Source organism: Gopherus flavomarginatus, chromosome 3 (assembly GCF_025201925.1).
Source record: "Gopherus flavomarginatus isolate rGopFla2 chromosome 3, rGopFla2.mat.asm, whole genome shotgun sequence".
NCBI lineage: Eukaryota > Metazoa > Chordata > Testudines > Testudinidae > Gopherus > Gopherus flavomarginatus.
Window position 1 is genome coordinate 250,400,111 of NC_066619.1, and position 26,356 is coordinate 250,426,466.

The window sequence follows — 26,356 nt, forward strand, 5'->3', positions numbered from 1 at the left end:
CATATATTGTTCTCTCAGACTCTCCCTAGTGATAAAAATGTGTGCAGTTGAGTGTCATTGTGACAGTCAGTACCTTAAAACCACATCCTGGAACCTCCATATTCACCACAGTTATATGATTATGATATGCTCTGTACAATGCATGCCTTGTGAAGTATCATTTTAAAATCTTTCCTGATTTGTTGAATTTTACTATCATTGTATGTGAAGTTATGAAGTATTGCTATAGGTTTGTTACTGAAATGTAGTGTGAAGTTAGAAATGCCCACAGTTAGCCATTTAGTGGCGACAAAGGAGCAACTGACAAGACAGAGTTATATCATGACCAGCCTAATGTGTTGATTGCCCATCAAGAAGAAACCACAATCCCAGAGACTCTGAGAGAGCAAGTACGCAATGAGGGCTAACTAAACCAGACCTCACAGCAAGGATCTTTCTAATACCTGGGAAAAGATATAAAAGAGGGACAGTGAAATCATCTCTTGGCTTCTTCTCCATCTCCCATCTCAAAACCTGGAAAATTGTTTGGAAGATAAAACTTTGAACTGGGGAACCTGGTTCCAGGTTGGGAAGGGAATCCAGCCTGTGTAAATTGCCTGAAATATCCAGTGGGGTGAGAGACTGTTTGGTTCAAACCTTACTTAGATTAAAGGAACAGGAGTACTTGTGGCACCTTAGAGACTAACAAATTTATTTTACCGTAAGCTTTTCCACTTCATCAGATGCGTAGAATGGAATATATCATAACAAGATATATATGCATACAGAGAACATGAAAAAGTGCAAGTAGCCATACCAACTTTAAGAGGCTAATTAATTAAGATGAGCTACTATCAGCATGAGGAAAAAAAAACATTTGTAGTGATAATCAAGATGGCCCATTTTAGACAGTTGACAAGAAGGTGTGAGGATACTTAACATGGGGAAATAGATTCAATATGTGTAATGACCCAGCCACTCCCAGTCTCTATTCAAATCCATGTTGTTGGTATCTAGCTTGCATATTAATTCAAGCTCAGCAATTTCTGGCTGGAGTCTGTTTTTGAAGCTTTTCTGTTGCAAAACTGCCACCTTTAAGTCTGTTACTGAGTAACCAGAGAGGTTGAAGTGTATGTGTATATATATCTTCTTACTATATGATCCATTCTATGCATCTGATGAAGTGGGCTGTGGCCCATGAAAGCTTATGCTCAAATAAATTTGTTAGTCTCTAAGGTGGCACAAGTACTCCTGTTCTTTTTATGGATACAGACTTACACAGCTGCTACTCTGAAACCTTACTTAGACTGTAGAATTTGGACTGCAAGATTATTATTTCTTATGTAACCAACTTTGATCTCTATGCTTGCTACTTATAATCACTTAAAAAACTCTCTTTCCATAGTTAATAAATCTGTTTTATATTTTATCTAAAACTGTGGTTTTGGTTGAAGTGCTTGGGGAATCTCAGCTCAGGTTAACAAGGATTGCTGCATATCCATTATCTTTTGTAGAAGTGGCAAACTAATTAATGAACTTGCACTGCCCAAGTCCTGCAAGTGTAAGACAGTATATTGCAGGGGTGCAGGGCTGGGGTGATTGCCTGGTGCCAATTCTGTATAATTTGTGACTGACTCATGCTATTTAGCTGGGTGTGGGGCTCCACATGCTGATGGCTGAGTGATCACAGCACCTGGAAGGGTTGGCTGCCTGTCACTGGCATAGCACTGAGAGAGACAGCACAGGTTGGAAAGTTAAGGTACACAACAGTCCCACAGTTCCAGATTGCACCCTGGGGATCCCGTCACAGTTGTGTTTTGGAATTTTTTATACATAAATATATAGCAATGTGAGTGTACATGTTTGATAAGGCAAAGTCAAAGAAATGCTCCTTGCACTTAAGTGTGAATGGTGGGTAAGTTTATTATGGCCCCAAGCTTCTGAGAGAATTAATTTCTGTCTACTGCACAGACTATTGCACAATCTTCCATCATACCAAAGAAGCAAGGCTGTTGACAGTCTTCATTCTGGAGCTATAAGTCCAATTCAGCACATATTAAAGGCAACATGCTTTATGTACACCACACTTTTAAAATGTGTTATGTGAGAACACATGAGCTAATACATTTTAACATAGCTTCTTTAAAACTTAGGCCTGGTTTACAGTTAAAAGATTTGCCAGAATAGTTATGGCAGTTAGAAATATAGAAAAAAAAATCTTATCATTCCTCCTCTCCCATCCAAAAAAACTGACATAGCTATGCCAGCAATAGCCTGAATGAAGATGCAGTTGAGCAGGTTAAAATGACTTTTTTATTATATAGTTTATTTCATTTGGGGAACTGTTATAAGATAAACTAGCAAAAGGATTAATTTTTCAGCTTTAAGCTGCGTCCCTACTAGCAAAGTTTGCTGGTATGGCTATACTAACAAACCTTTTCTAGTGCAGGCAAAGCAGTTTAGACAAGGCCATAGGTTTACACTCCTTTACTGACCTGGAGATGCTTGAAGAGAGATATAAAGTCCTAAGAAAGGCAACTAACAATTTGTTGATTATTATTACTTTCTTGCTACAACCCTCTTTTTGGAACTTTTACATTTGGAATTACACCAAACAGACTCACTCACTTTCAAATTTAGACACTTTTCCCTTAAATACTGGGTTTCAAGGACAAGAAAGCAGTTATTAAAAGTCAATTTCATATTGTCAGAAATTTACACACCTGACACACTAATACAAAGCTTCCCAGTCCTATAATAGGTCATAAAAACAAGCACTGGATCACTTTTCACAGACTGGAAAGTAAATAAATATTATTCACAAGAAAAGGAAATTGGACAGTCCTTGAACAAGCAAATCTGAAGGAGAAAAATGAGAAAGCTTTAACAAGTTGTCAGGAATGGTAGACTGTTCCAAACAGTGGATGCAGCATGACTACAGGTGTGAAGCCAGAACTTGAAAAAGATTACAAGAGCTGTTAAGTGAGAGAACTGAGAAGAAAACAGGAAGCAAGAATACATGAGACTGGATATATATAGTTGCAAGTCACCTCACATAGGGCCTTGCATACAGATACAAGGAGTTTGATTTTTAAGTTAATTTACAGCAGCAGCCTTCCTTAAAGCACTGTTTAGAGCAAGGGTAGGCAACCTATGGCACGAGTGCCGAAGATGGCACGCAAGCTGAATTTCAGCGGCACTCACACTGCCCAGGTCCTGGCCACTGGTCAAGGAGGCTCTGCATTTTAATTTAATTTTAAAAGAAGCTTTTTAAACATTTTAAAAAAACTTATTTACTTCACATACAACAATAGTTTAGTTGTATATTATAGACTAAGAGAAAGAGACCTTCTAAAAGGTTAAAATGTATTTCCGGCACATGAAACCTTAAATTAGAGTGAATAAATGACGATTCGGCACATCACTTCTGAAAGGTTGCCGACCGCTGGTTTAGAAGATGGTGGTCCCAAAAATGATTACATTGCAGTATGACAGGTTTCAGAGAAGCAGCCGCATTAGTCTGTATCTGCAAAAAGAACAGTACTTGTAGCACCTTAGGCCATGGCTACACTGGCACTTTACAACGCTGCAACTTTTGCGCTCAGGGGTGTGAAAAAACACCCTCCTGAGCGCTGCAAGATACAGCGCTGTAAAGCCTCAGTATAATCAGTGCTGCAGCGCTGGGAGCGCGGCTCCCAGCGCTGCAAGCTACACCGGTAAGGGATGTAATTTACGTACAGCGCTGGGAGAGCTCTCTCCCAGCGCTGGCGCTCCAACTACACTCACACTTCAAAGCGCTGCCGCGGCAGCGCTTTGAAATTTCAAGTGTAGCCATACCCTTAGAGACTAACAAATTTATTTGAGCATAATCTTTCACGGGCTACAGCCCACTTCATCGGCTGCATAGACTGGAACATACAGCAAGAAGATATTTATACAGAGAACAAGTATCCTCACAGCTTCTATGGGTCATCTCGATTATCACTTCAAAAGTTTTTTTTTGTCCTGCTGATGATAGCTCATCTCAGTCGATTGGCCTCTTACAGTTGGTATGGCTACCTCCACCTTTTCATGTTCTCTGTATAAATATCTTCTTGCTGTATGTACCAGTCTATGCAGCCGATGAAGTGGGCTGTAGCCCACGAAAGCTTATGCTCAGATAAATTTGTTAGTCTCTAAGGTGCCACAAGTACTCCTGTTCTTTTTACATTGCAATAAACTCTCCCACCAATTTAGACTAACAGTGACTGAAAGTAGATTTTATGTAACAACCGACACACACATTACACGATGCAAATTGGAAGTGGTGTCCTGAGATGGAGCCTTGCTGGCATTTTCAAAGAGGTATTGGATATGGAGACTCAGTTACCTCTGCAGATGACAGGGTATCCTTCCAAACAAACTAGTAGGGAAGGGACTGTCACTGCCTACCTATACTGTCCTCTGGGCCATGAGGACCCTTTTAGGGAAGGGTAAAAGGACCAGGAAGCAGGCCGCTGCAGCCTACCAGTGGGTCTGCAGCTTTCCTGACTCTTTGCTTACCTACGGGATAGGTCATGATTTGCTGCGTGGCCCAATGGGGGTCATAAACATCCCTGCAGGCAAGGATCCCCCCCAAGCCTCCTCATGGCACCCCAGAGGCCTTCAGTTAGGCAGCTCTTGCAAGCAGCAAAAATAGCTTTACAATGATCTCATACTACATCCCATCTCCTCCCTCTTCAGGTAAGCTCTCTCAAATCGCCTATCAATTACAACTTTGATCTTGTTCCAGTAACTGCTCCTGATGTTTTGTCCTTCGCTCACTTCTTCTAAAAATGTACTGAAAGTCAGTCAGTCATATTCCACAAAGTGCAAGCAAGAAGAAGGAGGACAAGCCGTCGTTTTACACGGTATGGGGGCAGGCTGTAGGTGTGTATGTACAGGAAGAATGTGAGGAAGCATCCCCCCTTTATGTCTCCTACCCTACCTAGCCAGCAGCACCTCAAAAAGGAAAGGAAAGGAAAGAGTAAGTGAACGCTGAGTCAAGGGATCAGCAAACTAAGGACAAGACATGAACGGAGAGGTGGTGGTGAGGAATCCCCGCGTTCCCCCGAGGGAACAAAGACTAACAGCCAAGGGGAGCGCCCTGGACACTGGGGGAGAGGAGCAGTCCCACCGGTGGGGAGAGCCTGTGGACAGGGCTCGCCTATACCTGCGGCGATGCGAGTCTCCCTGTCCCAGGAGGCACTGGCTTTCCGGCTCCGGCGGGTGGCAGACGCTCCTAGCAGCGGCTCTTCCTCACCATCCTCCTCGGGGTCCGTGTCTACGTTCCCGTCCTCTTCCAGCCCCGGGGCCCCGCCAAGCCTCACGGCCCCGCCGGGAGCTGCTTTCCCGTGGAGCCCCCGCGAGGTGGGGCTGTCCTGCAGCGCCGGCTCCGAGAGCAGCAACAGCCGCTCGTCTGGCTCCTCAGGGCCCGGCTCCGCCATTAGCGTCTGCGGCGGGCTGGGTAAGATCCTGCGAGCCGCCAGGTGGGCTCACACGCCTCCAGGGGGATACATTGCGCAGGCAGCAACCCACAATCGGACTGACAAGCTCCGCGGCACCGCCTCTCAGCAGCCCTCACTGCACATGCGCACCATAGCCGAGGGACGTAGATACCTCGCCAGCCCTTAAAGGGCCAGCTACGGGGACAAGGGGTACAGCAGGGAAAGACTCAGCCGCTGAGCCCTCCCCCAGCCTACCAAGGGAGAGAGACTCTTCAAACATCCACCCCGAGCGCACAGACTTCAACAGGGAGACCCGAGTTCCCAAGGGGCCTGCACGAACACACTGGCACAGACCCACACACGGCTTCTCCGCTCTATTCCCCGTTGGGAGGCTTGAGTTGACAATATCTTTCTTTACACATTTATCATCTTTTATTCTCTTGCTTTGAAAGTGAATTTTGAGGGCAATGCACTAGATCCAGTAACGCTAGATTACCCCCCCCACCACCACCACATACAAATACATTCAGGACGATCCGAGGCAATCTACAGTCAGGGGCTGGCTGCATTTTGTGAAATTTATAAATGAAATGATTACAGCACGGGACCTCTTACTGCAAAATGACACTCTAGAATCTAAGTTTTATTTTTTTGGAAGTTTGTAGCTCTCATGGTGGGGAAGAAAATGTTGAGTACATAAATTGACTGTAACGGATATTATTGTCAGATGTCAATTTGCAGACAGTCTGAGACAATACTTCTAAGAAGTGTGAACTGTTCTCTTAATCTCCATTGATTATTAACTGAAAACCTAAATTTGTGTTTGTGATACTGCCTTATTTAATTGCTGACCATTTTAAGAGAAACATTCCACTATTTTGCTTTATTCTTGAATCCCAAACTGTTCTCTCCTCATTAGCACATCATAAGCAAGTCAATTTTCTGTTTAACTAAAATGAAGGCTATGAGTGGTGGGAAATGAGTCATTTTATGGAATTGTAAGCGTCTTTCAATGTGCTACTTAAAAAAACCTAAAGAAAGTTACTTTTTTCAGGGACTGATAAAATAACCAGTCAAATACCTGACTGGTCTGTTTTATCACATCTTAACTGCTGAATATGGATTTTGTATCATGTATCATTTGCTTATATTGCTATTAATATCTAATCTCACAGAATCTCTTCATATTTGCATTTTTCTTTTCATTTGTTTCTGCTGAAGATGAGCATAATGGACCAAGTTTATCCTTTGTGTAAACCCAAATGAATTGGCCTTTTATGCCCAATAAACAATTACATGAAGACAAAAAATACGGGACCTGATTTTACAGTGTTGCATATTATATAGTCATCAAGATCTGGATTATTTCAGTTTTTTTTTCATATATTTTTCATCAATTTGAACATGAATCTAATCCTTGAGTGTATCTCACTGTGTAGATATTTATAATGTGCCTCTTACATTACAGTACATTACTATTACAGTGCTGTCTGAACCCTAGAACAAAAAATATATAAAAAGAGGGTAAGTACAAATAGAAATAAACCCCTCTGGTAGCTCGCTCACATTCAGTGTGCTTTTAGCTTTAGGTGGGCGCCCTCTTGTGATACTTTCAAATATAGAACAAAATAAATAATGTCCCTTGTATGAAAACCAGATTCAGTGCATCACAACATTCCAGGTGCAACACAAAATATTTTAATTTCTAAGGGAAAAAATCTTTTAGAATGGCTCTTCTATGCTTAAACAGGTTGAATAACAGTCTATTAAAAGTAAACTCTGAGCCAACAATTATTCAAATAGGTTTAACATTAACAGCTTGTGAGGTTTGTTGATGAAGTAATCAAGTTGATTAAAGCTATGGTTCAGTAGGATCAGAGAGGTCACTATATGTTTCCCATGTTATTTAACCATCTAAACATAAAACTATGAAGTGGAAGAACCAGATAAGACTCCAAAAGTGAATTTTAAGAGGCCAGTTATATTTGCTCAAAACTAAACATCAGAAGTATGAACTCAGGAACCTATCCTAAAAGCTTACTTTAAAAAAAGTCTCAGTCAGTCCTTTTTTTCTTAGGTATAAAAATAAACAACCCAACATTCTAAACTAGAAAAGATTTTGTGGAAACAGAATACATTGCTCCTAAAATCCAGTTCTCTTAATTCCTCTCTTTTAGTCCTTCCAGCCTCAGCCTGACAGAATGAATTGTTCAGGCACTCCTTCGGCTTATAAAATGCAGGCAAGAAAGAAAAATAACTCTAATAGTGAATTCCACATGTCAAATACTGAATACGGTAAAGAGTTGACAAGCAATCCACAGCTTGAAATATTTTCATACTAAATTGTTATTTCAAATAATTAACCTTTTTTTTAAAAAAAAAAAGTATCTGCTTGAGAGTCAAATTGAAAATTGGCTAAATCTCATTAATAAACTTCACTGTGACTAAACTGACCAGTTGCAGAAGTGATACTAAACACGTAAACAGAACTGGGCTGAATAAAAGTTACTCTAGCCGTTTTAACCTAATTTCTCCTTGCTTCTTCAATCTAAACATTGTTTCAATGCATTGTTTGTGTTTAGTTTTACATTTAAATGTACTTTGCAGACAAGATATACCATATAATAAGGAACCACTCAGGAGAATCTAAAAAGGTGGTTTCTTAAATAAGGTGGTATTTTAATACAGATTCAGGATAAATTTATTCAAAAGCTAAAAGGAAGACCTATAAAAGAGTAAATTCTTATAGGACATTAAATATATTGTATCAGTTATTTAATAAAACAAATACATTTTAATACTTGAGATAATAAAAAATTGATGTTTAATACATAAAAAGTCTTGTGTAATCCAAATGTAAAACTGTCTACAAGGTACCCACAGGTGAAATCACAGTGAAAAATCTATTTTGCTGCTGTCAGGTGTTTTATAATACATTTAAAGCAACACAGAGAAGTATGCAAAATGCAGTCTTCTGTGCATAAATGGTGGCCCCAAACTTGCTAATAGTTACACACATGCCTAACTTCCAAGTATGTGAGCAATCCCACAAATTTCAACTCATAAGTAAAGATAAGCATATATTGTTGCTGGATCAAAGCCTTTGTACATACTTTACGCATCTAAAGTATTTCAGGTGGGCTCATAGAACTGCAGAGGTGCTGCTGTCTCTAGTTCTGGACGTTTTTAGAGTGCATTAAGAGAAGGTTTCAATAAAATAATTTAATACTGTAAATTGCATGGCAATGTCCTGAAGTGGGAGTTCTGGGCCTGGTCTGCACTTAAAAGTTTTGCTGGCATAGTTATGTCTGGGGGCCAGGCAGGTGGGGAATCACAAACTGTACCAGCAAAGTATCAGAGGGGTAGCCTTGTTAGTCTGGATCTGTAAAAAGCAACAAAGAGTCCTGTGGCACCTTACAGACATATTGGAGCATAAGCTTTCGTGGGTGAATACCACCCACTTCATCTGATGCATGCTGATGTTAGTCTACAAGGTGCCACAGGGCTCTTTATCGCTTTATACCAGCAAAAGCACTCTTTTACCAGCATAAGCTAAGAAGGTTTGCTGGTAGTGTTGTTCTGGTATAACTATACCAGCAAACCATTTCTAGTGTAGGCAAAGCCTTAATGAACGTGGGATCTTCTAGTAGAGGTTCTGAGTGAAATCATGCTGTTTCAAGTAATTTAATTACTTAAATACGAGGCTCATGTGTAAGGATTTGAGATAGCTAGGCAGCTTTCTCCACTAATGAAACCAGTTTAGTTTTCTTTAAAAAAAACAAAAACACACAACACTAAATATTTATTTTATTCTCCATTAAGTCTTTCTGTCTCAAGGACATAACTGACTTTGGAAATGCTGTAGAAAGGCACTAGCTGTGAATGCGGTGAAACAGGTACCAACTTCCACAGGGGTTCAATAACCTAATTATTAGGCTTGTCTACACACAAAAATTGTACTGTGTTAACTATACCAGTATAGCTAAAGCTGCAAAACACCCTTATTACAGATGTAATTATACCAGTATAAAGATGCTTATAGTGGTTGTGGCCTGGTCTACACTACGCGTTTATACCGATTTTAGCAGCATTAAACCGATTTAACACTGCACCCGTCCACACAACGAGGCCCTTTATATCGATATAAAGGGCTCTTTAAACCGGTTTCTGTACTCCTCCCCGACAAGAGGAGTAGCGCTGAAATCGGTATTACCATATCGGATTAGGGTTAGTGTGGCCACAAATTGATGGTATTGGCCTCCAGGCGGTATCCCACAGTGCACCACTGTGACTGCTCTGGACAGCAATCTGAACTCGGATGCACTGGCCAGGCAGACAGGAAAAGCCCCACGAACTTCTGAATTTCATTTCCTGTTTGCCTAGCGTGGAGCTCTGATCAGCACGGGTGGCGATGCAGTCCCAAATCCAAAAAGAGCTCCAGCATGGACCGTACGGGAGATACTGGATCTGACTGCTGTATGGGGAGACAAATCTGTTCTATCAGAACTCCGTTACAGAAGACGAAATGCCAAAGCATTTGAAAAAAATCTCCAGGCTATGATACAGAATCCACAGCACAGTGCTGTGTGACAAGCGTAACGGAAAGCCAAAGAATCAAATGGATGCTCATGGAGGAAGGGAGGGGGTATGAGGACTCCAGCTATCCCACAGTCCACAGCAGTCTCCGAAAAGTATTTGCATTCTTGGCTGAGCTCCCAATGCCTGTAGCATCAAACACATTGTCCGGGGTGGTTCAGGGTATATCTTGTCAATTTACTCCCCCTCCCCCCCCCCCGTGAAAGAAAAGGGGAAAAAATCGTTTCTTGACTTTTTTCAACGTCACCGTATGTCTACCGCATGCTGCTGGTAGACACGGTGCTGGGGCACTGAACAGCAGCATCCTCTCCCCTCCCCGGTGGCAGATGGTGCAGTGCAGTAGGATTGGTAGCCATCCTCATCATCATCCCGTGAGTGCTCCTGGCTGGCCTCAGGTGAGGTCGGCCGGAGGCACCTGGGTAAAAAATAGGAATGACTCCCGGTTATTCCCAGCAGATGGTACAGAATGGCTGGTAACTGTCCTCATCGTAGCAACTAGGGGCTGAACTCCATCAGCCTCCCCGCTTTCATGTCTAAAGAAAACATTCTGTACTGCCTGAACTATCATAGCAGCTGGAGGCTGCCTCCCCCTCATTTTATCTCACTAAAAAGTCAGTGTTTCTTATTCCTGCATTCTCTATTACTTCATCACACAAATGGGAGGACCCTGCAACAGTAGTCAAGAAGGGTTGGGGGAGGAGGGAAGCAACGGGTGGGGTTGTTGCAGGGGCACCTCCTAGAATGGCATGCAGCTCATCATTTCTGTGGGATCTGACACGGAGCAGCTGTGCTCTCTGTTTCTCTAGTACACTTGCCCCATATTCTAGGCAGGACTGACTATTTTTAGATACAACATAAGAATTCCCTCCTTTATTTTTATTTTTGCACCCCCCGCCAATCTCAGCGAAGGTCAGCCAGGAGCACCCATGACAGCAGCAGACAGTACAGAACAAATGATAACCATCATCTCATTACCAATTTACAAGGCACAGCAGATAGTACAGAACAACTGGTAACCATCTCTGCTACCTTGCAAAGGCAAATGAATGCTGCTGTGTAGTGCTGCAGTACTGCCTCTGTCAGCGGCATCCAGTACACATACGGTGACAGTGACAAAAGGCAAAATGGGCTCCATGGTTGCCATGCTATGGCATCTGCCAGGGCAATCCAGGGAAAAAGGGCGCGAAATGATTGTCTGCCGTTGCTTTCACGGAGGAAGGAACGAGTGACGACATTTACCCAGAATCACCCGCAACACTGTTTTTAAACCATCATGCACGGAGATCTCAGCCCAGAATTCCAATGGGTGGGGGAGACTGCGGGAACTATGGGATAGCTATCCACAGTGCAACGCTCCAAAAATCGACGCTAGCCTCAGTACATGGACGCACACCACCAAATTATTGTGCTGTGTGTGGCCGCATGCACTCGACTTTATACAATGTTTTACAAAACCGGTTTATGTAAAATCAGAATCCTGTAGTGTAGACGTACCCTCAGTTTATTCCCATTCCCTTATGGGAATAGCTATATCAGTATAAGGCACCTTGAATTGTGTCCACACTAAGAGTTGTACTGGTGTAAGTATTTTAGTAAAGAAACAAGCACATCCCTAACCAAAATAATTATAATGGTGGAAGAACTGCATACAGCAGCCCAACATGCATGCTTTTAACTTTAAGAAATCCTATTAACCACAAAGGGGGACTAATAAACTTAAGAGTTAAGCACCTATACAAGTGTGAGCAGCCTCAAGACCTAGGTTCATTTCTAGGCCCTGCAAGAATACAGTATCCTGCTTTTCCTCCCTTGTACAAAAAAGGGTTCCCCCCCCCCAAAGTTAACAAAACCCTTCACCTCTCTAATAGATTCAGGCCTGGGCAGGCTTTAACAAAACGGCAACTCCACAATACACTCCAGGACAGCCCAGCGCGCCCCTGCTAGTCAGGCCTAAACTAAGTCCAGATCCTAAGGGCGCTGCCTGAGTTATTTCCAGGCTGCCTGTGCCGCAACACCAGCCTGCGAGGGCCGAACTGGGCCTTTCCGAGCCCCTCTTTACTGGACGTTGGTACACCGCGGCCTGCAGCCGCGACTCCCCAGTGCTGACTCGCCCTAGCGCACAGGCACGGAGACCCCGATCTCCGCGGCCGCCCCTAGGCTCACACGCAGCGTGATGGCCGGCGTGGTGCTCATCTACAGTGACGCTGCGGCCAGTGTGCCCGGGCGCAGCAGCCTGGGCCCCGCGGCAGGTGCGCTTGCTCGGTCTGGCTGTGCTCAGGCCAGGGCATGGCGTGCGGGGCCCGCCTTCCCCCCCGCATGGAGACACCTGCCTGCACTCAGCTCCACTCCGCGGGCGGCGGCCGTTGCGGCCTGAGGAGGCAGCAGCGCCCCCGCGAGGTATCGGCATAGAACACTCCGCGCATCAGAAGGGCGCCGCGCAGCGCCGCAGCCCAACCCACCCCCAGGGGCGCGGCATCACACGTTGTCCACGCACATGCGCACCTGCTTTTAATTATTCCCTGGGAGTTGACCGTGTCACCTCACGTGGTGTCACGGCCCCTTGTTCCACGGCGTTGCGCTTGCGCGGCGGCGGCTGGAGAGTCTAGAAGCTGAGCGTTTGTCAGTTTCTCCACCCACTTCTTCCGACATGAACACTGAGAATTTTGGCGCTAGCGAAAGGCTGGTGAACGCGGCCTACGTGCGGCAGGGGGCGCAGGGCCGGCGCGCGCATGAGCTGCGCCTGCGGGCGTTGCTGGAGCAGGTAACGGTCATTCCTAACCCACTCCCGCGGGGGTTCTAAGGTCGCTCCCTCAGCGTGCGCCGGGCCCTCAGCCGTTGTGCAGGGCGCACGCTCCCTCGTGCACACTGATTAGAGCTGTGGCGCTGAGCGAGGGCGACCAGACAGCAAATGTGAAAAATCGGGGTGAGGGTGGGGGGGGGTAATAGGAGCCTATAGAAGATAAAGACCCAAAAATCAAGACTGTCTCTATAAAATCGGGACTCCTGGTCACCCTACGCTGAGCAGCCCGTCCCTACCCTCAGCCACCTGGGCCGGCTTGGGAGGCTCCCTGACCCTCCCCCTTCCATGTGCCCTTTAGAGCAAGAGCGCGTGTGGCATAAGCTGACAGGTAGCCTGGTTGTGATTTGTCTTCCCCGTAGTGCACAGGAGCCCAGCCATTGGGTTGTGCTAAGTGCTGTACAAATACAGAGTAAGCTCCTGGCCCTTGCCCCAAAGAGCTTACAAGCTAAGTGTAACTCCAGAGTGTGGGTGGATGCAGAAGGACTGGGAAACAGGAAGAATCTTGTCATTGTACTCGGTGCCATTCACCTGTGCCTTTGTGTAGGGCACATCCTTTTGTAAAGCACATGGAGGGCCTCCAGGAAGATGAATTGATTTTTTTATGGCCTGAAGGAGCCATTATATTCATCTAGTCAGATCTGCACAGATGCATGCTGGGAGCATTGATATATCCCCCCAAAATAACTACCCAGCACCTTGTCTGGCTCCAGCACTGTGCATCCTGGGCTTTGCTGGTATGTGTTCGAAGCAAGTTAGAGGTTTCTGTCTTCCTGTTTTTTAGCAGAGTGCTTTGCTGGGGCCCATATATTACCAGGGACTCATCTACACTACAAAGTTAGATTGATCTAACTACATCACTCAGGGTGTGAAAAATTCACTCCCCGGAGACACCTAGTTAAACCAGTCTGACTCCCAGTGTAGACACTGGTAGGTCAACCAAAGAATTCCTCTCAGAGAGGTGAATTAATTACAGCAATCAAAGAAGCTTGTCCATTGCTGTAGTAAGGCCTAGTCTATGCTTAAGGTTACCATATTTGAGCATTCAAAAAGGAGAACAGAGTTTGGCGCCACCCACAGTCCACCCCCACTCATCCCATGCTCCACCCCCACTCTGCCCCTGGTCCTGCTCCCTCCCTGCTCAGCCCCACCACCACACTCCTCCTCACCCCCTAGCCTACTGCTGGCTTGCTGCGTCCCTCCTCAGTCCCCCACCCACCACTTGCCTCCTCCCACCTGCCACTCACCTCACTTCCCTGCCAGAAATCCCCATGCCCATCCCGAGAACCCCTGCTTGCCACTGGCTCGCCACTTCTTGCCTCCTCACCCCACCCGCCCATCTGCGTCTGGCTCCATCGCTGCTCGCCTCTTCATTGCCCCTTGCCCGCCACTGGCTCAAGTCACCGCTCACCTATTCATCCTCCCCGCCTGCCACTTGCCTACTCACCCGCCAGCCAGCCAGCCACTGTCTCCCTTGCCACTCGCCTCTTCTCCCCACCCTGCTCGCCTACTAACCCTCCTGTGGAGGTCCCTCTGGCTCCTAGGATCAGGGGCAGCCGAGGGGTCTCCACATGCTGCGCTCGCCACAGGTGCGAGCTGTGGCTCCCATTGGCCGGGAAAAGCACCAGTGGGAGCTGCAGGAGCCGCGGAGCAGGGCTGGCAGTCGCCAGCAGGGAGCAGAGAGCCCTCTGCCCCCTGACCTGACTCTAAGAGCCAGAGGGACCTGCGGGGGTGTGAGGTGGGGAGTTCCAGCGGTGCTTACCTGGGGTGGCTCCCAGGAAGCATCCGGCAGGTCCCTCTGGCTCTGAGGTTCGAGGCGGAGTACTCTCTGCTGGCACCTGCAAGCCCCGCCCCTGCAGCTCTGATTGGGCAGGAGGGACCCAGTGCTGCGCTCAGAGACCCCTTCCACCTCTGTGCCGAGGGGCCGCCCACACTGCCGGTCTTCTGCCTGCGGGCAGGCACCGGGAGCTGCCCCAGGAAGCACTGCCAACCCCAGGACTTTGGACTGTCTTAGGGTTACCATACAGCCATATTTTCCCAGACATTTTTAGATATTTAAAAATTCCTCCTGGACAGCGACTTGAGAACTAAAAAGCTGGACATGTCCAGGAAAATACGGACATATGGTAACCCAGTCTATGCTACATGCTTAGGTTGACATAAGTTGCCTTGTGTTGACCTAGCTGTGGAAGTGTCTTCACTTAAATTTGGCTCCTGCTAATGTAAGTGCCTCTCAACACTGATTTAGTAACACCACCTCTGTGAGTGACATAGAGTCACAGGGGATGTAATTAGGTCGATGCAGTGTGAGTGTAGACACTGCGTTGCTTACGTCAACTGTTACTGGCCTCCAGATGCTGTCCCAAAATGCTCTACTCTGACAATACTATCAATACAAGTGCTCCTGGTGAGGATGTGCACTACCAACACAAGAAGCCACATGGGCGCACGCACAAAAGATTTAATAACAGGTCAACATAATTTTGTAGTGTAGATGTGGACTAAGTGTCTCTGCTACAGTGGTGCAGCTGTTCCGCTGTAACTTTTCTAGTGTAGATTTACTTCATTATTTTTGCAAAATCTACTATGAGTATATGAAAAAAATTATTAGATGCTTACAAGCAAGAGGTACAAAAGAGAAATGAGGGGATGTCCAATGGGCAACGTCTAGAGCCAGTGCCATGTGAAACGCATAGCCGCTATCTGCTGCTCAGATTTTTACTGGTTTGTTGTCCCTAGGTCCAACTTGAGGGCTCCCTATTTCAGATTAACCTCTTCTTAGAATGGATCTGATAAATTTGAAATGCCCTTCCCCCTAACTCCCTGAAGTGGGAAGGAGATTTCTCTCCTCCCTTTCAGAACACTCACAGTGGCTGTAAGGGTTGAGTCTTCAAAACTCTATCCTTCTCCGACCCATGAGCTTTCTTGCTGCCATTGAGAAAGGGGCCTGAGATAGGCCTAAAAATACAATAGGAGTAATAGCAGCAAAGAATCCTGTGGCACCTTATAGACTAACAGACATTTTGGAGCATGAGCTTTCGTGGGTGAATACCCACTTCCTCAGATGCATGTAGTGGAAATTTCCAGGGGCAGGTATATATATGCTAGCAAGCAAGCTAGATGCATCTGAGGAAGTGGGTATTCACCCACGAAAGCTCATGCTCCAAAATGTCTGTTAGTCTATAAGGTGCCACAGGATTCTTTGCTGCTTTTACAGATCCAGACTAACACGGCTACCCCTCTGACAATAGGAGTAATGTTTCTCAAGTCCTTTCTCACTGCTCTGCTGTGCAGGGCCAGCTTTAGGAATTGCGGGGCCCAGTTCGAACAGTTTCGACGGGGCCTCAGCAGGGATGTCCAAAAAAAAAAAAAAGCACTTAAAAAAACCCCACCTTTCATTTCTGCCATGTATTATTTACTTTCCATGACTATATACACATAACAAAATTATATATTACATACATTACATCATATATTATAAATATCAAGTTCATTAAGAGGAACTTTATTGTACACCTCACCTATATGTTTTTAAAACTTTATCTTCCTCACTTTTTGTTTGACAAAATCTTTCAGTATATTGCCTAACTCTAAGCTCTTCACCATCACACCCTCTTCACCCCCTAGTCCCCCACTGACTTGCTGCGTCCCTCCTAGTCAGTCCCCCACCCACCACTCGCTTCCTTTCACTTTCTCCCTCCCCTGCCAGAAACCCCTATGCCTGCCCCTAGAACCCCTGCTGGCTCACTGCTCGCCTCTTTGTCCACCTGCCGCTTGCCCACCCGCTCGCCCCCGACTTGCCGCTGCACCCCTCCCCCCGAGTATATTGCCTCATTCAAAGACTCAGGGGTCACTATATTACTGCACACAGCAATCAATCAATGCAGTTGTAGATAAATCTCTGCATTATGCATTTTTGTATAACTTTTACATGACTTTGTATTGAACCTTGGTAATATGTTATAGTGGGCCCCAAGGTAGTATAATTAAGGTAAAAGAAAAATGTCTTTTTGCTAGACGTAGAATGAGATCTTTCCTCCACTTTGTAATCAATTGTCCTATTGAATGAATGAGGTGTGAATGAGGAAGGTGTGGAAGGCAGGCACCTCCAGACAGCTGCAACCCTTGGAAAGGGGCTGGGAGCCCGACCAAGGAGCTTTGCCCAGGGCTGAGTGGGACGGAGTTTGGGTGCTGGGTGCAGTCTCTGGGCTGGGGCACGGGGTGGGGTGCAGGAAGAGTGGAGGGGTGCAGGCTCTGGGAGGGAGTGTGGAGGGGTGGGTGCCGTGCAGGCTTTGGGACAGAGTTTGGGGGCTGGAGGGGGGGTGCTGGGGGGGAAGGGACTGCCATATGGATTCCTTCCTCCCCTGATGCCCCTTACCATAGCCTCAGTGGGGGATGGAGCTGCCCCTTCCCCAGTGTTTGCAGGAGCGGTGGCTGGGGGGAAACCCAGTCAAACTCTGGTTTTACTCTTTCACTGATGGGCCACTTAAACCCCTTACAAACTCCTTCCCGCCTCTCTCACTCCCCTTTTCTACTGGGCTTGTTTGATCTTTTCGGTGGAGCCAGATGAAAACCACAAACCCCAGTGAGGACAGCAGGCTGGAAGACTAGACTGAACCCACCACTCAGCCTAGTCCATCCCAGAGCCCAGGACTGAGGGCAATGTCCCTCCGCCCCCAGGCCACCTGCTTCCACTCCTGGCCTCTCCCAGTGCTGCCAGTGATTCTGTGTGGCTGCATCAGGTGGGATTTCAAGCGGACCCCTCAACCCCCCCGCTAAATTCACCCCTGTTTGGCGACCACTCTGCACCAAGAGCACCTTCCTTCCCTGCCTTAGAGCTGCTGGATGGCTAGAAAGCTGAGCTGGGCATTTGATTGATCTAGAATATTATCATGCCCCCCCCCAAACTTAATATCCACACAGCTTTGGGGGGGTTATTGGCCCCCCTCCCCCAGCCGGTCTATTTTATTGTTGCAGGGCAAATGAAGGAGCCACAGTTTAATGGAAATATTCAGCCCCTACAGTGGTCTTGCAGCAGAGTTGATGGGAAGGGAACTGGTTTGGATAGGAGCCCCAGTCCCCTTCCTTTGCAAAATAATTTGGAAAGGGAATCAGACCATGCTGTGCCTCAGTTTCCCCTTCTGCAGGGAGATGTGGGGGAGTTAAAAGTCTCAGCCTGCCGTGCCATGTTGCAGACCTTTCGCATTCTCCCCTCTTGATGTATTTGATTTCCTCCTCCAAACCTCCCTCTCTCTCTCTCACCTGGAGTTCACAGCACTAAGTACCGGCTGGGGGCTTTTTTCCTGGGTTACATTACATGATCCCAACTTTAGTTCTGAAACAGACACAGGCAGGCACAAACTCACCCTCAAATAGCAACACCACGAAAACCACAACACCAACCCAATATTACAAACCTACGGGGAATGACAGGGTCAGACACTCACCGTTGGAAGCCCCAGCAGCTGTTCAGGTGAGTGAGGTCCACTGCAGAGATTCCTGTGTCTCCCACCGGACCAGAGGGACCAGAAGCTCCCTCAGCGTCTCCTCCAGGCTCCAGGTGACTGCTGGGGGGAGGGCATGGGAGGAAGGCTGCAAGCACGTGTGCCTTCTCTCTCCTCCTGACCTGCAATACCCAGCGGCTGTCTCTGCCTCAGCCTTCTGCCAGCCAGCGTCTCTCATTGCCTAGCAGCAACAGCTGCTGCTTCTGGGAGACAGCCGGCCAGCATGGGGCCCCCTTCAGGGGTGGGGCCCAATTTGGGGGAATTGGGCAAATCGGCCTAAAGCCAGCCCTGCTGCTGTGAATAACTCCAGTGACCTTGCTGCTGCTGCTGCTCATGGCTTTCACAAGCAGCAGCCTAACACTAACATGGTTTGTGATGGTTTGACTGTTGCTCATAGAGTTTTGAATATCGATTGTGAAACTGACCAGTCTTTTAATTTAATTCTCATGATGCTTGGTAAAATTGTGAGCCTCACAAGTGTACTCTGTCTGGAGATTAAAGGGCTTGTTTACTGACCTGGGTTAAGAAATAAGGCATCTTTTTCTGGATGGAGTTAATCAGGCACTGACAAGCCCTGAGAAAGGCAGCACTTTGTCAGTTTACATTTGGCAGACTATAACCATAAAATCTCAGCTTTTAGCACTTAGGCCATGTCTACACTACACAATTATGTCAACATAAGCCATTGCAGTTATTACGTCACTTGTGTGTGCATTCTTATCGGGAGCTCTTGTATTGATATAGAGTGCAATGCACTATGGGTAAGTATCCCACTGTGCAACTCCAGAACTTTTGGGAAGTTCTTGCAATGCCTGATGGGACCAAAACAAGTCATGCAGAGGTGACTAGGAGCATGGAGTCAACTTCCCATTCCATAATTTCATCTGCATCCCATAATTTTCACGCATTCTTTTCAAAATTCCACAAATCCATGTGTCCCTCCTCACTATCCGCCATCTCTTACAGAAGCATGGAGTCCGCACAGCTCTGCATTCTTGTCACGAGCATGTCAAGCATGGGGCATGTGATCCTGCAGTATTTACAGAGCTGCAAGAGGAGCCACGGGGAATATGATGATTCCTTGGAGGCTAGATTGCTCTGGGACATAGAAAGAACCAGTTCAAGACTGTTGCTCCATGAATTCCACCAGTTGGAGATGGAATGTTGGTTCTGGGCCTGAGAAACAAGCACTGACTGGTGGGATTGCATCGTTATGGAGGTATGACATGATGAGCAGGGGCTGCAGAACTTTTGAATGTGCAAGGCCACATTCCTGGATCTGTATGCTGAGCTCTTCCTAGCCCTCCAATGCAGGGATGCCAAAATGAGAGCTGCACTAACAGTTGAGAAGTGAGTGACAATTGCACTGTGGAAACTTGCAATGCCAGATTGCTGCCAGGTAGTCAGAAATGAATTGGAGTTGAGAAATCCACCACAGGGGCTGTTGTCATGCAAGTGTGCAGGGCCATTAATCATCTCTTGCTACACATGACTGACTCTCAGCAATGTGCAGGACATGATGGATGTTTTGCAGCAATGGGGTCCCTGAACTGGGGTGAGGTGACAGATGGCATGCATATTCCTATTTTAGCACCAGACCACCTTGCCACAGAGTACACTGACAGAGAGGGCTACTTTTCTATGGTTATACAAGCCCTGATGGATCACTGGGGAAGCTTTACTGACATCAGCGTGGTCAGGGAAGTTGCGTGACGCGTACATCTTTAAGAACACAGGACTGTTCAGAAAGCTGTGGGGACTTTCTTTCCCAACCAGCAATTACCATTGGGAATGTTGAAATGCCAATAGTGATCCTGGGTGACTCAGCCTATACCTTGCTCCCATGACCACCTCACTGACCATCTCAACAGCATCAAGAAGCGCTTCAAATACAAGCTCAGCAGGTGCAGAATGACAGTTGAATGTGCCTTTGGTTGTTTGAAGGGTCACTGGCATTGTTTACTTATACGTTTGGGCCTTAGGAAGAAAAATAGCGGAATGGTTATAACTGCCTGCTGTGTCCTGTATAATATCTGTAAAATAAAGCAGAAAAAGTTTCCACCAGGGTAGAGGGTGGAAATGAAGCGGCTATGTGCTGAATTTGAACAGCCAGCTACAAGGGCTATTAGAAGAGCACAACATGGAGCTATACGGCTCAGGGAGACTTTAAAAGAACATTTTAATAGTGAGACAGAGTAGTATGTTTTGCTGTAGTGTTCTCTACATGGCCTTTCTCTTTTGCAGCCCCAAATGAATCTTGCAGTGATTGCAGTGTGTGTAGCAATATAACTAGGGCCCTACCCAATTCATGGCCATGAAAAATATGTCAAGGACCATGAAATTGACCAAAATGAACTGTGAATTTGGTTAAGTATAAAATTGTCAATGCACCTGTTAATATTGTTTGTGAATGATAGTGCAGTAATGGGGAATTGGTTGCTGCCAGACCTGCTCAGCACCAACCAGCATATACCGTGAACTAATAAACATGAATTTTTTTCCAAAAATACAATTTTATTCTGTAACGTGAACCAGGCAATTAAAAAACATTTAAAACTTCTTAAGTTCTGTTCCCTTAATTTATTAAGTGGAAACAGCAATCATTTCCATTTCAGGTACAGGTACACCAACTGTGGCTTTCACAAGTCAGTGTATGTAAAGCTGTGATTTTCTTTAATGGTAAAGGTACTGCACCAACCCCTGATGCCACGTGGAATGTTGAAGGGAGGTAATAAGGAGGTCCCAATATGCAGTTCTCAGTGGGCTGCAGAGGGAGGCGAGCACAGGATTGTTGAACCTTCAGGTCCACCACAGTCTTCAGTATCTCCGTTCGCTGTCTGAGAAGCGCAAGCATCTGCTGCTGCACGTCCCTCTCCTTTTCCTGCACCTTTCTCCTCTCCACTCTGTGATAATCCTCCAGGCCCTGTGCTAGTTCTGTAAAGCAGCACTGTTTGCAGGATCTCCTGGAACATGTCATCCCAAGTCCTCTTCTTTCTCCTCCTTATCTGGCTCCGGCATTCTGCGGGTGTGGAGGGAGAGACCCTGTAGGCTGCAATGGCAGCAGCTGCAGATACAAAACACAGTCACACATTGTCAGTTATTCACGACAGAAATTGAAACTCAAGATGCTGAACTCCCTCCCCTTGCTCCCCAAAAGTTGTAAGCACTACATTCTTACTTCTGCTTGGGAGTAATAGAGCACAGCACCAGTCACAGCACCAGCCATGGTGAGTATGGTCCTTTGGGGGCTGAGGAATAGCTTCTTGCGTTATTCTAGTAGTATAGGGCAATGGAACTGAATACTGGCACTGTTTACCACAGATGGTGGTAGTGATTTTAGCTATCTCACTCCTGAGGGTAACAGAGGCAGAGAGAGCACAGCTTCTGCTGGTGTTCTGTTGCTGCCCACGTTCACATGCTGATAACCTATGTACTGCAATGATGCCTGCTGAAGTAATCGCTGAGTGGCATGGGAAAGTGTCCTAGCATGGTGGAAGAAACAAGACAGCCCTTCCCAGAAACCTTTGGCAGAGGATTGCAGAGTACCTCCATGAAAGTTTCATCAGGATCTCTATAGAGAATTAATGAGACATCCTGGTGTTCATAAACAAACTGCTCCACGTGACCCCCTCTGCCTAACTCTAGTGGGGAATGAAAAGCAGATAGCAACTCTGCCTCTCTTGGTTGCTTCATTACTTCTTTTAGCACAAGTGAAAAAGAGCGAATCCACAGAAGTCCTGCTGCTTTGGGGGTTCCATTCCTGTAATTTCAAAGCAAACTGCATAGTTACAGGGGTCCCTTCCCCTGCATCAGACTTGTCCATGTTTGACTGTTGGGAATGACGACTGTGGTGGAGTCAAAAACAGATCTTGGCTCACGGCACAACTGGATCCCCTGGTTGTCTGTCCCCTGCATTCCTCCTCCTTATCTGCCTTTCTCCTTCTCGCTGTTCATGGCAGGGGTTCGTGACTCAAGCTCCTTGGAAGTATCCACAGGGTTCTTGTGGGTGGTGGGGGTGTCTCCGCTGAGGATGGCATGTAGCTCTTTGTAAAAATGGTAGGTCTTCAGCTTGGCACCAGATCAATTGTTGGCCTCCCTGGGCTTTTGCTATGCCTGCTGGAGCACCTTGGCTTCCATGTGGCACTGCTGCTGGTCTCTCCTGAGCAATCTGCTCATAGATGTCCACATTTCTATGGCTGGATCAGAACTGTGTCTGCACAGCATCTTCTCTCCACATGCCTAGGAGATCCAATATCTCCTGTCTGTTCCAGGCAGGAGCTCATCTGGACCATGTAGCCAGCATGGTCAGCTGGGCAATTAAACTCAACGGTTGAGGGCTTTTAGCTATGCTTGCCAAGCTGGGCCACCAGGAAAAGAAATTTCAAAAAACTGCATAGCTTTAAAGGCGGGGGGAGGGAGGGAAGGAGGGAGGGAGAGCTTCCTGTCTGCCTGACTCCTGGGCAGCAGAGTTCACAACGAGAACCAGAGCGGTCAGTTTGGGGCATTGTGGGACAGCTGCAGGAAGCCAGTAATAGTCTACATAAATAACACCATGTCTACACTCTCACTACGTGGAGATAATTACATTGACCTTGACTCCACACTGCTTGGGGAGATGGTGTTATTAAATCAGCATAGTGGGACATTTACGTCATTGAGAGCCAAATTTAAGTGAAGACACATCCACAGCTAGGCCGACATAAGCTGCTTTGTGTCAAACCTACGATGTAGTGTAGACAAGGCGTTAAATGAAAGTTTAAATTCTTCGAAAATTAATGGCTTAGGCCCTATATTTGCCAGGAAAAGCTCCCAATCTGCCAGTGGCAAGTGATTGAATTTTTCAAGCCCTGTACATTACTAAATATTTACTAACATACTATAAAGTATTTATAATTGAAATGAAATTACACTTGTAAAATATATGGTACAAGTATGTGTTGTGATTCATTACCCTTGATTTTTATAATTTTTGTTCTATAACATTCTGAAATTAGTAATTAGAAGTGAGTCTTCCTGTTATTAATGTGGAATTTTGAGGTGCCTCCCTTACTCTTTCCTCGTGTGATCAGACCTAATTTTCTGATCATTTAAATGGACACTCATTTGTCTACAGATAACTTGTTATTGTGACAGATAACTAAGACTATTGAAGGAGACTAGTGGACAATAGTCTCTTTTTAGTGTTTAAAAACATACAGAAGAAGAGAATAGGTGTTGCATAGCTATTTGTTGCGGTGTAGTAATGCTTTGTATTTTCTGAGTGCTTTTCATCTAAGCCAGCGGTTCTCAAACTGTGAGTCATGACCCCAGAGTTCGCCAGGGCTGGTGTTAGACTTGCTGGGGCCCAGGGCTGAAGCCTGAGCCCCATCACCCAAAGCCAGGGCGCTTGGGCTTCAGCCCTGGCTGGCGGGCAGGGTTCAGGTTACAGTCCCCACTCCTGGAGCTGAAGCTCTTGGGCTTTGGCTTTGCCCCTTCCCTTCCTCCCTTCCCCCGGTCATGTAGCCATTTTTGTTGTCAGAAAGGGGTGCAATGAAGTTTGAGAACCCCTGCTGTAAGCAGTTTACAAAGATAAGTATATTACACAAAGGAATGCAAAGAACATTTGGCTGCAGTTTTTGTTTGGTCAATCTCACTGGTTCCCCTGAATAAGTAGTCAGTTTCTCTTGCTTTACTGGGTCTTTTTTTTTTTTTTTGTTAAAATCGTAACAAGAGAAAAAATAAGTAGGAAAATGTGTAGTACCTGAAATTACTTTTAACTTTCTTTGATTATTCGTATTCTTTACTTTGTTATCCTAGTTGTCTTTTACTTTATCTTCTCCATGCCTCTTGATCAGTGTTATAGTCCTAATGGACTAATACTGCATGTTGTACACCAAATATCCTGTATATCCTTCATAAGGTGAATCTCAGAACCATAGAAGATTAGGGTTGGAAAAGACCTCAGGAGGTCATCTAATCCAGTGCCTTGCTCAAAGCAGGACCAGCCCCAAGTAAATCATCCCAGCCAGGGCTTTGTCAAACTGGGCCTTAAAAACCTCTATGGATGGAGATTCTAGGTAACCCATTCCAGGTATTCACCATCATAGTGAAAAAGTTTTTCCTAATATCCAACCTAGACCTCAGCTACTGCAACTTGAGACCATTGCTCCTTGTTCTGTCATCTGCCACCACTGAAAACAGCCAAGCTCTATCCTCTTTGGAATCCCCCTCCAGGTAGTTGAAGGCTGCTATCAAATACCCCCTCTTCATTTCTGCAGATTAAATAAGACCAGTTCCCTTAGCCTCTCCTCATAAATCATGTGCCCCAACCCCAATAGTTTTCATTGCCCTCCACTGGACTCTCACCAATTTGTCCAAATCCTTTATGTATTCCAGATGTGGCCTCACCAAAGCCAAATTCCCTTGATCTGCTGGCAATGCTCCTACTAATGCAGCCCAATATACCATTAGCCTTCTTGGCAACAAGGGCACACTGTTGACTCATACCCAGCTTCTCGTCCACTGTAATTCCCATGTCCTTTTCTGCAGAACTGCTGTCTAGCCAGTCGGTCCCCCGCCTGTAGCAGTGCATGGGATTCTTCCGTCATGAGTGCAGGACTCTGCACTTGTCCTTGTTGAACCTCATCAGATTTCTTTTAGCCCAATCCTCCAATTTGTTTAGGTCACTCTGGACCCTAGTAAGAAACTTCCTGACTACTCTTTGCTGCTTCTGCTTATGCATCCTAAAATGCTGTACTTTGAGACAAATACATCTTAAATTTATTCTTTCTGGGAACATTAATATCAAATTGCATTGAATATAGAAGCAGTTTATTATGTAGCTTTTATTATTAAATGTTCCAATTTCATATTCTAGGAAGGGGAGACTAGATTTCTTTAAAGCTTTAAATCTCAGTGCATTAAAGAAGATACTAAAATTAACAAGACAATCTACTTAAAGAAATCTTATCAATTTTAATTATCCAAGTCTAGGCAGTATTTTTATTATAATTATAATTCCTTCTGAAGGGCAAGTGTCCTGAAGATGGGTGGGATGAAAGTACCATCGAACTCTTTCTTCATGAACTTGCCATTATGGATAGCAACAATTTTCTGGGCAACTGTGGTGTGGGTGAGAGGGAAGGAAGAGTGGCATCAGGAATGGTTGCCCGTCGGCATTACAGGTAAGTCTGATAAACAGTTTTAATGCTACTGTTTTATTATGATTGTAAAGGGCTTCTTTTAATATCTTGCTATCAGAAAGTTTGAAAGCATTTGAAAAACAAAATTTCATTACTGACAATTACATCAGTTTCATATCATATTTTCCATTAGCAAATCATTGAAAAGTTTAACAAGATTTTTTTTTGTTAAAATCCTCTCCTCTTTCACTATGATCTCACAACTTCGCTCTTAAGGAAATTGTGATTGTTAGACATGCAAAATTTTGAATTGGTCACATGACAAAGCAAGAAGGAGAAGAGACTTCTCTGGTTTAAAAAATAACTTCTGTATTACTTGTCCTTTAAAGTTCAGTTTACAGAGTACAGCATTAACTCATCTGCATATTATTCAAAACGTCTTCTTTATTCTAAATATTATAACTAATTGGAAAATATTCCTTGCATCCAAATACCTGCATATTGATTGTTGTAATTATTAACTCATGACAGAGATGAATTGACATGACCATAAACCAAACCTATTAAAAATGATTCAAAAGTAGGTTGAGCTATGGGACAGGGAGGGCTTCTAATAGCTTGAAGTCCTGAGTTTTCTGAGATTTGATGGCTGCTTTGGATATTGAATTTTAGAGACCCTGTAGACGTTGCTTTATCTAGATCCACTGTTTTGGGTTGCTGTCCTATGCCAATTATCTGCCTTCTATTGTTACATCGTCTGTAATGTCAGCAAAGTGAAATTTACTGGAATCCCCATCTCTGACATACTAGCACAAGGACATATTGAAGACCAGATTTCTAGTAAATTCTACTTACACAAGTAAGCTCAGTTTGGCCCATCCCGTTTTATAATGG

General features: G+C 45.4%; 2 protein-coding genes across 4 annotated transcripts in view; one reads left to right on the forward strand and one right to left on the reverse strand.

Annotated features, from left to right (window-relative positions):
• The window catches only part of PI4K2B (phosphatidylinositol 4-kinase type 2 beta), a 40,297-nt gene extending 27,788 nt beyond the window's left edge, over nt 1–12,509 (reverse strand). The window contains exon 1 of one of the 2 annotated variants that reach the window (XM_050947806.1): nt 12,371–12,509. Coding sequence is in view for 1 of the 2 variants with exons in the window: in XM_050947805.1 (XP_050803762.1) it covers nt 5,171–5,444 (274 nt within the window). In the remaining variant the exon portion in view is untranslated. Of the gene's footprint in view, nt 1–5,170; nt 5,692–12,370 lie in introns of those variants that run through there. The other variant, XM_050947805.1, reaches the window with a different exon arrangement.
• Nucleotides 12,510–12,551: 42 nt separating this feature from the next.
• The window catches only part of SEPSECS (Sep (O-phosphoserine) tRNA:Sec (selenocysteine) tRNA synthase), a 55,895-nt gene continuing 42,090 nt past the window's right edge, over nt 12,552–26,356 (forward strand). The window contains exons 1-2 of one of the 2 annotated variants that reach the window (XM_050947803.1): nt 12,552–12,801; nt 25,350–25,504. In XM_050947803.1, coding sequence (XP_050803760.1) covers nt 12,688–12,801; nt 25,350–25,504 — 269 coding nt within the window. In that variant the 5' untranslated portion in view covers nt 12,552–12,687. The remainder of the gene's footprint in view (nt 12,802–25,349; nt 25,505–26,356) is intronic. The other variant, XM_050947804.1, reaches the window with a different exon arrangement.